This window comes from Littorina saxatilis, linkage group LG1, assembly GCF_037325665.1.
Source record: "Littorina saxatilis isolate snail1 linkage group LG1, US_GU_Lsax_2.0, whole genome shotgun sequence".
NCBI lineage: Eukaryota > Metazoa > Mollusca > Gastropoda > Littorinimorpha > Littorinidae > Littorina > Littorina saxatilis.
In genome coordinates this window covers 39,674,462-39,687,447 of record NC_090245.1, presented here as the reverse complement: position 1 = coordinate 39,687,447, position 12,986 = coordinate 39,674,462, and the positions used below count along the sequence as shown (strand labels likewise).

General features: G+C 42.4%; 1 protein-coding gene across 3 annotated transcripts in view; it reads right to left on the bottom strand.

Moving 5' to 3' along the window:
- The window catches only part of LOC138969516 (AP-1 complex subunit gamma-1-like), a 50,978-nt gene that overhangs the window by 15,666 nt on the left and 22,326 nt on the right, over positions 1–12,986 (bottom strand). For all 3 annotated transcript variants that reach the window (XM_070342350.1, XM_070342334.1, XM_070342342.1), the window contains 8 exons: positions 9,756–9,854; positions 9,190–9,245; positions 8,707–8,820; positions 5,706–5,846; positions 5,261–5,315; positions 4,526–4,738; positions 3,783–3,910; positions 3,042–3,146 (listed from right to left, as the gene is read on the bottom strand). In XM_070342350.1, the coding sequence (XP_070198451.1) occupies positions 3,042–3,146; positions 3,783–3,910; positions 4,526–4,738; positions 5,261–5,315; positions 5,706–5,846; positions 8,707–8,820; positions 9,190–9,245; positions 9,756–9,854 (911 nt within the window). The remainder of the gene's footprint in view (positions 1–3,041; positions 3,147–3,782; positions 3,911–4,525; positions 4,739–5,260; positions 5,316–5,705; positions 5,847–8,706; positions 8,821–9,189; positions 9,246–9,755; positions 9,855–12,986) is intronic.

The following is a 12,986-nucleotide window of genomic DNA, read 5'->3' as shown; positions in this document are numbered from 1 at the left end:
ATGTAAGTAACTTATGTAAATCTACAGCAAAAAAAGTTCATCAGTCTGCAAAGATTAAACATTTTCTAAATTTTGATGCGCGCAGAACATTTTTTCAAGCGCATGTGCAGTCTGGAATAGACTATGCATCAACCCTTTGGGATTCTGCAAGTGATGCAGCTTTAAGACCCCTAAAATCTTTGCACAGACGCGGAGTAAAAGTTGTTCTGCTGAAAAACAGCACCCTCTCTAATCATGACTACAAAAAAGCTGAAATTCTTCCACTTTCATCCAGACTAGCGTTTAACAAGGCAAGGTTTATGCATAAAATAGTTCTTGGACGTGTACCAGACTATTTAACTAAAAGAATATTATTAACTGAGACTTCATCAAGCCGCACGAAGAAACTAAATGTTCCCCTCCCTAGAATTGACTTGTATAAAACTAGTCTGGCATATTCAGGTCCATTTCTGTGGAATGGTTTACCAGTCTCTCTCAGACAGCCACTTTCTGTTGCCAGTTTTAGAAGACATACTTTTTTGTATATGCTTTCATCGTCGTGTGGCACTTAATGCCTCGATCAGGTACTGCTGTTTGATAAGTACATGAAGATCTACTTGTATAATCATTTCATTTCAGTTAAGTTTTTTTTTTTTTTTTTTTAATGATTATGTGTACAATGTGTACATGTGTGTGTGTGTGTGTGTGTGTGTGTGTGTGTGTGTGTGTGTGTGTGTGTGTGTGTGCGTGCGTGTGTGTGTGTGTGTGTGTGTGTGTGTATGTGTGTGTGCGTGTGTCTGTGTGCGTGTGTGTCTGTATGTGCATGTATGTCTGTGTGTGTCTGTGTGCATGTGACCGTGTGTGTCAAAGTGTGTGTTTTAATGTATACCATTACCAATGACCATGTATGCTATGAACATTTTTTTTTCCTCTTTGTCTGATTTAATAACCATGTTTTTATGTTTTTGCTTTGCTTCTTCTTCTGCTTTAATATTATGCACTGGTTAGTTAATTCCCTCTTGGGCGAGGGCTGGATGAAAAAAGATCTTTGCTGTATCTACTCCATTACCCTCGAAAAATAAAGTTGGTTCGTTCGTTCGTTCGTTCGTTCTCTCTCTCTCTCTCTCTCTCTCTCTCTCTCTCTCTCCCTCCTCTCCTTCCGGTGGTCGCTGTGGCAAGACACGAACACATTTGCTGTGTCAAAAGTTCGACATTTTTAGCAACAACAGCCACTAAGATGTCAGTTTTAGGCCTACCTAAAACTGTGGAGTCTATTCTGACCACCATTATCGCGGACCACGCTCTTATCTCCTGGAAGGTGACGGGCGAAGGCGACAAACCTGTCGTCGTGCTTCGCTTCAACTCCGCAGATCAACAAGATGGCGAGCCGACATTACCAGTGGGCGCGTGGAGACGCAAACCCCCGTCACAGATACGACGCGACAAGAAAAGGGCAGAAGACAGGCGTGCTACTTCACGGACTGACGAAACAAGAACAGAAAACATTGTGACACAGTGCTCCACAGAAACAAACAAAAGACAGGAACAAGAAAATAAGGCAAGTGATAACATTGTTGACAGTAGGCATACTTCGCCATGCGGTCTATTTTTAGCCACCCCTGAGTTCATGCCTCCGTCACAACATGACAGCCTCGGTACACATTCCTGTGTTGACACGCCACGCTCTGCACGTGAGACAGACCCACCGCCTGCCACTTACACTAGGCGCAGTGGAGAGGAACATGTAAACAATAGAGACGACACCATGTGTTTGGGCGCTGATGGTTGGCAGATCAAAGACTGTTTGCATCACAGTGCGGTAAATCAGACAGAAGACGACAGTGAGGGTCTGGCAAAACCGGGAAAAGATAACGTCTGAAAGAAGAATTAACGTCAGACACATCAAGCTGAGAGACCGCCGTAAGCAAAGACTTCTCAGCGATAAAAGAAGAAATGAATCTTTTGATACTGTTGTATTTGAAGAACATATTGGCACCCAGAGTTTGTACTGCAAAAGTGATGATGTTGTGCTCATGTATGAATTCAAAACACACCGTAAACGCTGGTTCTTCAATCAGTCAGACAGCATGACCAAGCTTCAGAATCATGCCATGTCGTGTCTTCGGACACTGCCCCCGATCAGCACCGATCAGCACACAGAGTTGTATCATGAACTGGAAGAAGATCTGAGAATAGTGTCTCGCGTAGTCCGCTTTTACTTAGGATGAACAGTTTCAAACACCGTGATGTTTTCATTCTTGGTTCTCTAATGCTGAAAAGGGCCGTCACACAATATCTGTCACCACAGGGAAGAAAACAAAAGACTGAAGGACTGATCAAATCATGATGTTATGATGCATGGTATTGGTGTGCAGTGTGAGTCAAGGTATCCCTGACTCTGACAAATGCAGTGGACTCTCTATCGGACTTCCAGTAGCGAGAACTCTGCGCGATCGTGCATGCTTCGGTATATAGAAAGCTTTGTACTTCGACATCCCAACCCCACAACACCCTTTCGCTATAAACATGTGTTTTCGCGAATAAAACATTCTGATTCTGAATTCTGATTCTGATTCTGATTCTGATTCTGATTCTGATTCTGATTCTGATTCTCTCTCTCTCTCTCTCTCTCTCTCTCTCTCTCTCTCTCTCTCTCTCTCTCTCTCTCTCTCTCTCTCTCTCTCTCTCTCTCTCTCTCTCTCTCTCTCTCTCTCTCTCTCTCTCTCTCTCTCTCTCTCTCTCTCTCTCTCTCTCTCTCTCTCTCTCTCTCTCTCTCTCTCTCTCTCTCTCTCTCTCTCTCTCTCTCTCTCTCTCTCTCTCTCTCTCTCTCTCTCTCTCTCTCTCTCTCTCTCTCTCTCTCTCTCTCTCTCTCTCTCTCTCTCTCTCTCTCTCTCTCTCTCTCTCTCTCTCTCTCTCTCTCTCTCTCTCTCTCTCTCTCTCTCTCTCTCTCTCTCTCTCTCTCTCTCTCTCTCTCTCTCTCTCTCTCTCTCTCTCTCTCTCTCCCCCATATCCCCCCTTTCATGAAGCCCACTTCTCATAAGTGTGTGAAAAGTGCCACACACCTAAGGTGGTCATATCTGTTGAAGAGGGTGACGTATTCCACAGAGCGCTGCTGGAGCTCCATGTTTGTGTTGCAGCCGTACGCTGCCATGATCTCACGTATACGTCTGCACAGGAAACAACAACAAAAAGCTCTGTTAAATCTTAAATACATGTAAAACAATTACCTGCATAATGAAACAGTGTAAATAAATACACAAATACCTACATAATAAAACTGCGCAAAGAAAACAAAACTCCATACATGGGTGCAGATGTGATCTGAAAACTGCTTGCGAAAGTTTTAAAGCTACTAATACCACAGCATCATTTCTATTCTTTCTTGGTTTGATCAACCTGTTTCTTCTTCTGGTACCCACCCGCTGAAGCACTTCTTAAATTGCTGGAATTCTGATAGACTAATGCACCCACGAACAACAGTGTTCTGGCAGGAAAACATCAAACGTGCATGTATCCACATTGTGACACGAAACACATAAAACTGACAGTCTTTGTTGACGTTCACAGTGTTTTCTGAAACATGTATGACCCAGCAGAGGCTCACAGAAGTGGCTGTACAGTGCAGTGAACATGATTGTATCTCTCAATCTACATATACTTTTCAGACTGAATGTTAACTTGAAAAGTATGTATGGGTGGCCCATGACCCACATAATGTGTAGTCCGAAGTGTGATCTGGTGCAGGCTTTACAAGTAATTTAACTGGACCAAACAAAGTGAGGGTGAACATCGGGATGACTTACGGCACAGTGTGGGTGAATCTCGTTGAGAGTTTCATCAAGGCAGTGATGGCGTACTCCTTAGTTGCCACGGCAGAGTTGGCGCCAGCCACCACCTTTTCCAACATGTCTATCACTTCATCTTCCGTCACCTGCAAGTCATTTTGAAAGTGTTACCTCAGTCAGTCGTGTTTGAGTTTCAACTATAAAGCTAGCACCAAGTGTTATGAATAGTGTCTTTGAAATGCATACGTGCATATATATTGCCCACTTAATTTATTTATTTATATGGGAGATTTATATAGCGCTTGACATTCTCTAAGCGCTTCACATATTAATTTCTGCCGTGTGAGATGGAATTTTTTACACAATATATCACGCATTCACATCGGCCAGTAAATCTCAAGCCATTACAGCGAATATTTACTTTTCACGGCCTATTATTCCAAGTCACACGGGTATTTGGTGGAACATTTTTATCTATGCCTATACGTTTTTGTCAGGAAAGACCCTTTTGTCAATCGTGGGATCTTTAACGTGCACACCCCAATGTAATTGGAATTGTTTGATTCGCGGAATTGGCAACATTTTTGCCTATGTCGCATAACCAGCAGCGTTTTGCCAAAAATGCATAAAAACGTCTAAGCTTGAATTTTGAGATTTCTTGTTCATAACCTTTGTAAATTTACCTCCTTTTTAAGACCCGATTTATCCAGATTTATGAAAGTCTTATAAGAGGGGTTCAACTGTATACACACAAAATCTACCTGCAGAGGCTCCTCGTCTTCAACATTCCCGGAGAAGATCTGATCGCCGTATTCCCCGATACACCAGGAGGCAACCTGTACCAGAGGCTGCTGGTCATAGCTGGTCTGAACAGCTTTGAACAGCTGCTGCACGGAGTAGGCGTGCAAAGCTGCCGTCTCTGCTATCAACTGGATGGTGATGGTCACCACGTCGCTTCGAATGTAGTTTCCAGCCTGAAAGAGAAATGTACTTGAAACACTGATATCTAATCATGATGGAAAATTATGACGGGTGAGGAATGAATATTGGTAAACTATGTCACTCATGTGTCAATATTTCAGTCAAGCCACATATGACCTCAAAGAGATTGATATAAGAAAAATAATAAAACACATGGGGAAACACCTGGAAATTTTGTTGTTGAATGTTTCGTGAAAATCTGTCGAGTAGTTTTGTTGGAAACACTGTGCACGCTCACACATACGCCACAACCCTCATCTCGATTCCTGGTCTGTTTGAAAACATTTAGTTGACTAAATGTAAAATTGACAGGAGTACTGATATCCCTCACATGTTAATTTTTTTCTACTTGGATCTTTATTTTTTCTTCTTGGATGTATTGGAAAGTTTATAAGTCCTCTTTGGAAACAATCTTACAGATCCCAAATTCATGAGTGCACAATAAAAAAATTAATTCCTGTATTAACAAGGCTCTATTTAATATATAAAAACAGGTCAGCTTGTGCATTACTCACCATGGTCAACAGTTTGAACACTGTATCTATGTGCCATCTTTTGTTCGGAGAGTGTCTGCACACACAAGAAAATTCAATCAAATTCAACAGTCATTCACAAGAAAAATTAGAGAGATAAAAAAAAAATCCTTCTCTCACTCAGTAGCATACAGGTTTTGCAAAGCAAACTGACACACGTCTCATGTGCGCACAAGCAGCATACAGATTTTGCAAAGCATACCGACACCGCTCGCACAATATCCCTTAAACATTTCGTTATCCATTAACGCTTCAATCCGAACTGGTTTTAAATGAATTATCAAACTGAAGCAGCAGCATACAGATTTTGCAAAGTCTACTGACACACTGCTAATGTATGCACTATACCCCACATACATTTCAATATCCATTAACGCTTCATCCCCAACTGAATGTAAATGATTAATCAAAGTGAAGCGTGACGTACTTGGCGGCAGCAATGACGATGTTGGAGCAGGTGTCGGCCTTGAACTCAGGGTCGCAGACGTCCAGGAAGTGGAGCAGCTCCTTCATCATGCCGCGAATGTTGTTGGAGTTGATCAGCGCGAAGGACAGTTCCATGGCACGCCTGATGAACAAGCAAGCAAACCGTGATGACACTTACATTTAGAGCTACTTTCAAGAGCACCTGAGATGTGAAAAGTCAATATATCTCAGGAGCATTGTAATCATGGGATGATTGTTGCTCTTTCGGGCCTCAGACTGTCTTCCTAGTTTTAGACCTTCTTCTTAGTTTCAATCTGTCTTTCTAGTTTTAGATACTATTCCTAGTTTCAGACCTTCTTCTTAGTTTCAATCTGTCTTTCTAGTTTTAGATACTATTCCTAGTTTCAGACCTTCTTTCTTGTTCCAGAATTTAATTAAAACCTTCTTCAGAGTTGTAGATACTATTTCAAGTTTCAGACCTAGTTTTAGAGCTTATTCCTACTCCTAGTTTCAGACTCTCTTCCTAGTTCCAGACCATCTCCCCACTTTAAAACCTTTTCCCCTGTTTCAGACCTTTTCCCTAGTGTCTTCCACTCTTTTATCCTGGGTTCAACTTAGACACCAAGAAAAAATTTCTAATATAGTCAAAACCTGTCTATAACGTCCATCCAAGTGACCGACCAAAAGAAGTCGGTATAGACAGGTGGTCACTACGGAAAGGTGAATGATATAGACATGGTTGCCACTCCCAAAAAAATGAAAATCCTGAATGTATGTGGGGTGCAGGGGCAGCGCCCCTGCTGGGGGGTAGGGGGGGCAACGCCCCCTGTACGTTGAACAATTTTAAGATCTGAGAGCCATTATTTGGCCTCTCCTGCAAATTATTTACACAAAACAGCAAAAATAATATCCTCCTTCAAAGCAATTGATAACAGCACAACAAAGACTTAATTAATCAACAGACAAATGCCTCATGAACAGTTCAGTTTACACTAAACAAAAAGTCCTACCTGAAGTCCAAGGAAATTGTTTCCAATCAAAAAGTTTTCAGTTCTGGGATGTTGGGTCTACCTCACCCTCAGCTCGAGAAACAAAAACTTGTTGCATGAATCCAATGTGAACTACCTAACCTTGTCACCACACACACACCATGACATGTTAATTCCAAGAATAATAAACTGAAACACAGTTTTGAAGTTGGTAAACAGAACAGATTTAAAGTCCAAAAACTAAGCCATATGTAGTTGGTGATAGTCCTCCTAAATGACACTGACAGAAAAAGTGTAGATCTTGAACAATGCAGAACTTCAGAAGTCCAGGAAAAATGTATCAAAAAATGTATCAAAAAGTTTTTAGTTCTGGGATGTCACTCATCATTGATCAAGAAAACAAAAAATCGAGAGTTGCTTGTGTCCTTTTTTTGGGTACAACAGTCTTCTTTTTGCTGAGAGAAGAACTTTGATAGATTTGGAGCAAATGATGCAGAACCCCGTACCAGTCAAATCAATCTTCTTCAGCCAAGTTCGATGCTCTGTGTTTGTGTCATTCTTCTCTGCTAGCCATTCCCACTTCCACTTGTTTTTTATACCCGCCTCCAGTTTCTCAAGCTTAGAGTGATCGTCATTTTCACTGATGTACAGCATGTTGAAGCGAAATTTGCAACGGTTTTCACAACAAACTTTCTCGCATCGACAAATCGCATACACCTAGAAAAATGGCGGCTTTAGCAATGCCCAGATTCTCTCCTCCCGCCAAAAGAGCTTCAAAACTCGGATCGGAATCTCTGGTCAAAATTCAACCGAGCAAAACGAACCACGATTTTTTTTTCTGATTTTTTTTTTTCGCAACAAAATTGAAAACCCAGAATTTCCGGCTGTGGACATTTTAAAAAACCAGAATTCCGGCACCTTGCCGGAAGAGTGGCAACCATGTATAGAAGAAAAACCGGCCTTGGATCTTTAGGAGTGGTCCTTGTGAGCAGTGTTCGCTTTCGAGAGTGCTCGCCTGTTTGACTGTACTACTTTCACACTACTCCCTGTCTAAGGAGACAAAATGAGACATAATGCACAAAGACAAGTGCCATACCTCAGACCTGTTTACCCTAAACCCGAGGCAAGAGTACTTTCCCAAAAAGTTGAGTGTATTTTTCAAAAAGTTGGTGTACTTTGCAAGCAAAGCCATATGGGCTAGGGAAAATGTACGCGTGGGTGCAAACGTGTTTGTGTAAGAATAGCATGTCTTGTGAACACCTTCAGAATTTAACTCCTTCCAATACAACAGGGATAAAACAATTTTATTTACCTGTCAGTTTATAGCATTATAACTAGTGTCTTCCAAACAATGAAAAGATGAAGTTCGTGAAATAACATCTGCGGTTGACAGTGGCAAGTTCATTTTTACAATCATCTCAGAAAACATTGCTTCAGCACGGACTACAGCCTTTTCTTCTGGCAGGATTTGCTTTGCGGGAATGAACTTCATAATTCCTTGGCAGCTTTCAGCGGATTTCTTTGCAGCAACCTTGTCCAGGTGAGTTTTGGAACTGCAGTGTCGTTCGATGTCATATTTCCCAGCATGGGCTATGGAGAAATCTGATTTACAATACTTGCAGTGTGCATGACTTTTCCCCATAGTAGACTCCACAATTCCTGGCTCTTTCTTATATTTCTCCAAGAAAATCTGCTGCTTCTGCTGTTTAGATTTGGTACAGTCATCTGAAACTGGCACATTTTTCCGCTTCATTTTGCCACGATTGTCCAGACGATCGCTTGTGCCAACAACTGAACAAGGTTTCCACAGCTGAAGACTCGCTGTCATGGTTATCTCCCTTCGACCGAAACCGGTATCAGTTGTACCATCCCGTAATCAGCACACCAACACCGGAAAACGTATTCTAGACTTTTTCTTAGGCGTATTTTGTGCGTGTGACGCGTATTTGCGTACCGATAATAATTTGGTGTACAAAATACGCCCAAATCGTACTGGTAAACAGGTCTGCATACCTGCGTATGGAAACGTCGGGGTCCTTCAGACAGTCCACAATGGTGGTGCGATGTCTCTGTACAGCGTTGTAGTCTGCTTGAACCACCCGCAGCAATGTGTTCAGGGCTACATACCTGTAACATCATCACCACACAATTCATCAACACAGAGGGAAACCACCTAGGATAGGAAAGATTATGTTTCTAAGAAGATAAAAACTGTGTTAACAAATTAGATTTAGAAGTCAAAAAGGATAAAAACATAGCAAAACTACGAAATTTGGTTGAATGAAGTAAAGTCTCACAAAATTACACATTATTTCATGCAACCTGAAGCACTATTCTGGTCAGGAACTTTCTCACCCAATCAGAAAATACTGTACAAATCAGCACAATATTAGAATGCATTTGAATGAAGACAAAATCTACCGCACAACCAGAGGAATCATTTTGACTTTGAATTACGCACAAGTCAAATCATGATAATAAAAAGATTTTTCTTACCTAATGTTCTTATCATTGTTCAGTAAAAACCTTCCTAGAATGTTGACTGCTAGAACCTGAAAATAAAAGAATGAAAGTGTCAACACAATGAATATGATGCAGTTGAAAGAAAACAAAGGGAGAAAAAAATGAATGTCAGAAAAATGTCTCCAACAACTACTCTAATAACTACCATCCTCAAATCATTTCCTTCACCGTTATAAACTGTAACATCTACTGAACTTTTTGAGTATTTCTTGATGACTTGATCTTCAGGGTCGGCATGCAAGAGTCCAGGTTAGAGTCCTTAGTCCAAGATAAACAGTACCCTTCATGCAGTTTATCTCGGATTAAAGTCTCTTAACTCGACTCCTGCATACCGGCCCTGATGGTCACAATTGGTTTCATTTTCAGGAAGGCACACGCTACTACCACTGAGTAATATAACTCTTTGTTCCAGAAACTTGTAGATACATTTTAAAGATAACACAAACATGAAGAAGCTATCTCCTCATCTATTCAACTCACGAAACCACACACTACCTACAGACACAAAAAGAATACAAAATGTAAGCGATAACACTAACCCTCAAGCCAGCCTCTGACTGGATTCCCATGATGGTGAGAACAATCTCGTACAGGATGGCGTGGCCAACGTTCTTGCTGGTGTCTGTGTTGGTGGCGACCTGTCACCAAGGAAACAAACACCAACACTCAAAATCAAATCAAATTAGTCTGTCAGTGTCAAACACTGGCCTGATATTTGGAGTTAAACGTCTCATGGCTCCAACTCAAATTCTGTTCTGATAATGAAAGAAGTCAATTGTAAACCAGTGTTGTTCCCAGAATCAGAGGAAAATACCGCCAATCAAGGTCCTGGATCGAAACTATGTACAGGTACTACTGTTCTGGCTTTGTCTATTTAGTTGGAAAAGATATGGTCAGAAGACCTCCTACATGTCAAGACCATGGGACAGTCAACCAGGTAGGGGGGGGGGGGGGGGGGGGGGTCAGACCAATGCATCAGATAAAACAAGTATGCATCAATGACCGGAGTCTGAGAACACTGTAAAGAACAAGGAACAACCCGGTCAAGCGAGGTACATGTACAAGTAACATTTTAGCTTCTGTAAATATAGCTGTGACACAGACCAATTAAGGCAGCATCAACCTATCCAAAGCAAATGAACAAAAAACGCATTAAGCACCGCCCCCCCCCCCCCCCCACACACACACACAAAACAAACAAGAAGGGCAAAGCCCATACGACTCACATGCTTGACCCTGACCTTGACCTTGACATGACCTTGACCTTAGCAATGACATCATACACTAAGAACTGCTTTACACATTTTTCCTACCAAAATACATGTGACCTTGACCCAAGGTCAAGGTCATCCAAGGTCATGCAACACAAAGCTGTTAATTCAAGACATAGGAAGTACAATGGTGCTTATTGGCTCTTTCTACCATGAGATATGGTCACTTTTAGTGGTTCACTACCTTATTTTGGTCACATTTCATAAGGGTAAAAGTGACCTTGACCTTGATCATATGTGACCAAATGTGTCTCATTGTTACACGACACTTGAGATTGCCACAAGTTCTCAAACGTCGTATAGTTGTGTTCTTTTATTCTACGTCGCCCGTCTTCGCAGCAACAGAAAACAACTCGTCAAATTGAGTTCGAGGATTTATTCAGCATTCAATACATACAACTGCACCACGTAGCAGAACTCAAATAGAAGCTTTTTAAACATTCAAATCGCGCTGGCATATATAGTAAATACTCAATCTCGAGAATATTCCAGACCGAACATGATACAACTACATTATACGAGCCGTGCATGGACTAAACTAGCGACATTCTCTTATGACGTACATCAAAAGCGCCGACGCACTTAATCCGAACGAACGCCACGAACTCACGACTAAAACAGCATGGTAAACAACTTGTTTTGACAGGACTAGAAAGTTCACCTGCATTCTCGTCCAAGCATAAATATTGTGTTTACAAAATATAATATCGGTACTTTCCCACAAAGTACAAATAAGTCAACTACATGCAACACACAAAACCGAACCAAAGCTCAGCAACGGTAGCGTTTCCTAACATTACCCCCAACACAAGAAGAAATTTACCTAATTTCTTTCAATCATTGAAACGCTACCTGTACACATACTATGTATACATAACAGATTGAAATCCAGGTATGTACATTAGTCTGTTGGAGAATGAACACAGTTTTACTCACATACTCGGCTGAGAAAATCTGCTCCAACATTGTCTGAACCTTTGATCGATTCCACTCGCATATCAAAGTTCTGCAAGTACATCACCCACCTCATGATACGATTATTCACAAACTTCGCAGAGTTCAGGTAGGTGAGGGGTTTGTGATCAGTCTGAAGCACGAATTTCACCCCTTGGAGGTAGAGTTCAAATTTCTTGATTCCCCACACGATGGCTAAACACTCTTTCTCCATGGTAGAGTAGTTCTTCTCGGCTCCTGACAGCTTCTTGCTGGCATAGCTGACCGGAAACGGTTTACCTCCATGTTCTTGCATCAGCATGGCGCCGATCCCTTCGTCCGATGCGTCTGTACGCAAGATGAACTCTTTGGCAGTATCAGGAAGGCGTAGCACCGGGTCTCGTGACATAAGGTCGCGCACGGTCTGGTAAACCTTCTCCTGAGCTGGTCCCCAGAGTATTCGGTTGGGGCATCCTTTTCGGGTCATGTCCGACAAAGGCGCCGTTATGGCGGCGAAGTTTGGAATGAACTCTCTGTAGTACCCAGCCAATCCAAGGAAGGATCGCACCTGCTTCGGTTTCAGGACATGGCGCATTGAGGATCTTGGTGACGTTTTCCAACAAAAGCCCCTTTTGACCTTCCTTCAGTGAATGACCTATGAAGTCAACGTTGTCGGTCCCCAAAATGCACTTGCTGGGTCTCACGGTCAGATTGGCTTTTGTCAGGCGGGAAAACAGTTCCCTCAAAGTCTCCAGATGCTCCGCAAAGGTCTCCGTGTGGACTAGCAGATCATCCCAGTAGTACACAACATTCTTCATTCCTTTGAGCATTTTTCGCATTCCCCTCGTAAGGGTAGCACCACTGTTCACCATGCCAAAAGGCATCCGCAGGCACTCATACGTTCCGTCTGGAGTTGCAAAGGCGGTCTTTGGTATGTCCTCTTCGCGCACAGGAATTTGCCAATATCCCTTGCTGAGATCGATCTTTGAGAAGATCTTACTGCCAGTCAACTGTCGGAATAGATCAGTTGCCGTCGGCATTGGTTCAGGGTCAAACACGGTGATCTTATTCACTTTCCTGAAGTCAATGCATACCCTGTTTGTACCGTCTTTCTTCTTGACAACAACAACGGGAGATGAGTAAGGGGATGATGACTCACGGATGACCCCCATCTTCAACATGCTGTCGATGTCCTTCTTCAAGGATTCCCGAGCCTGAAACAGGATAGGGTATGGTTTTGAGCGAACAGGAACGTCAGATGTGAGGTGGACTTCATGTTCGACCAAGGACGTAGAGCCTGGAACATCAGAGAACCTATGGGTGAAGTCGCCCATAAAATCATGCAGCTCCTTCTGCTGATCTTCTGTCAGGTCAGGTCCTAGCTTGACGTCATCCACTCCCTCTTTCTTGTGGAGGTCTCCCAACTCCAGTAGTTCCTCGCCGTCGAACTCGTCTAGTTCGGCTGGTTCTTCCACACTTGCTGCGACCTGTACTGCTTCCGGAGGTCTCTCCACATACAGTTTCAGGAGGTTAGCGTGGTAGATCTTGGACTTCTTGCCGACATTC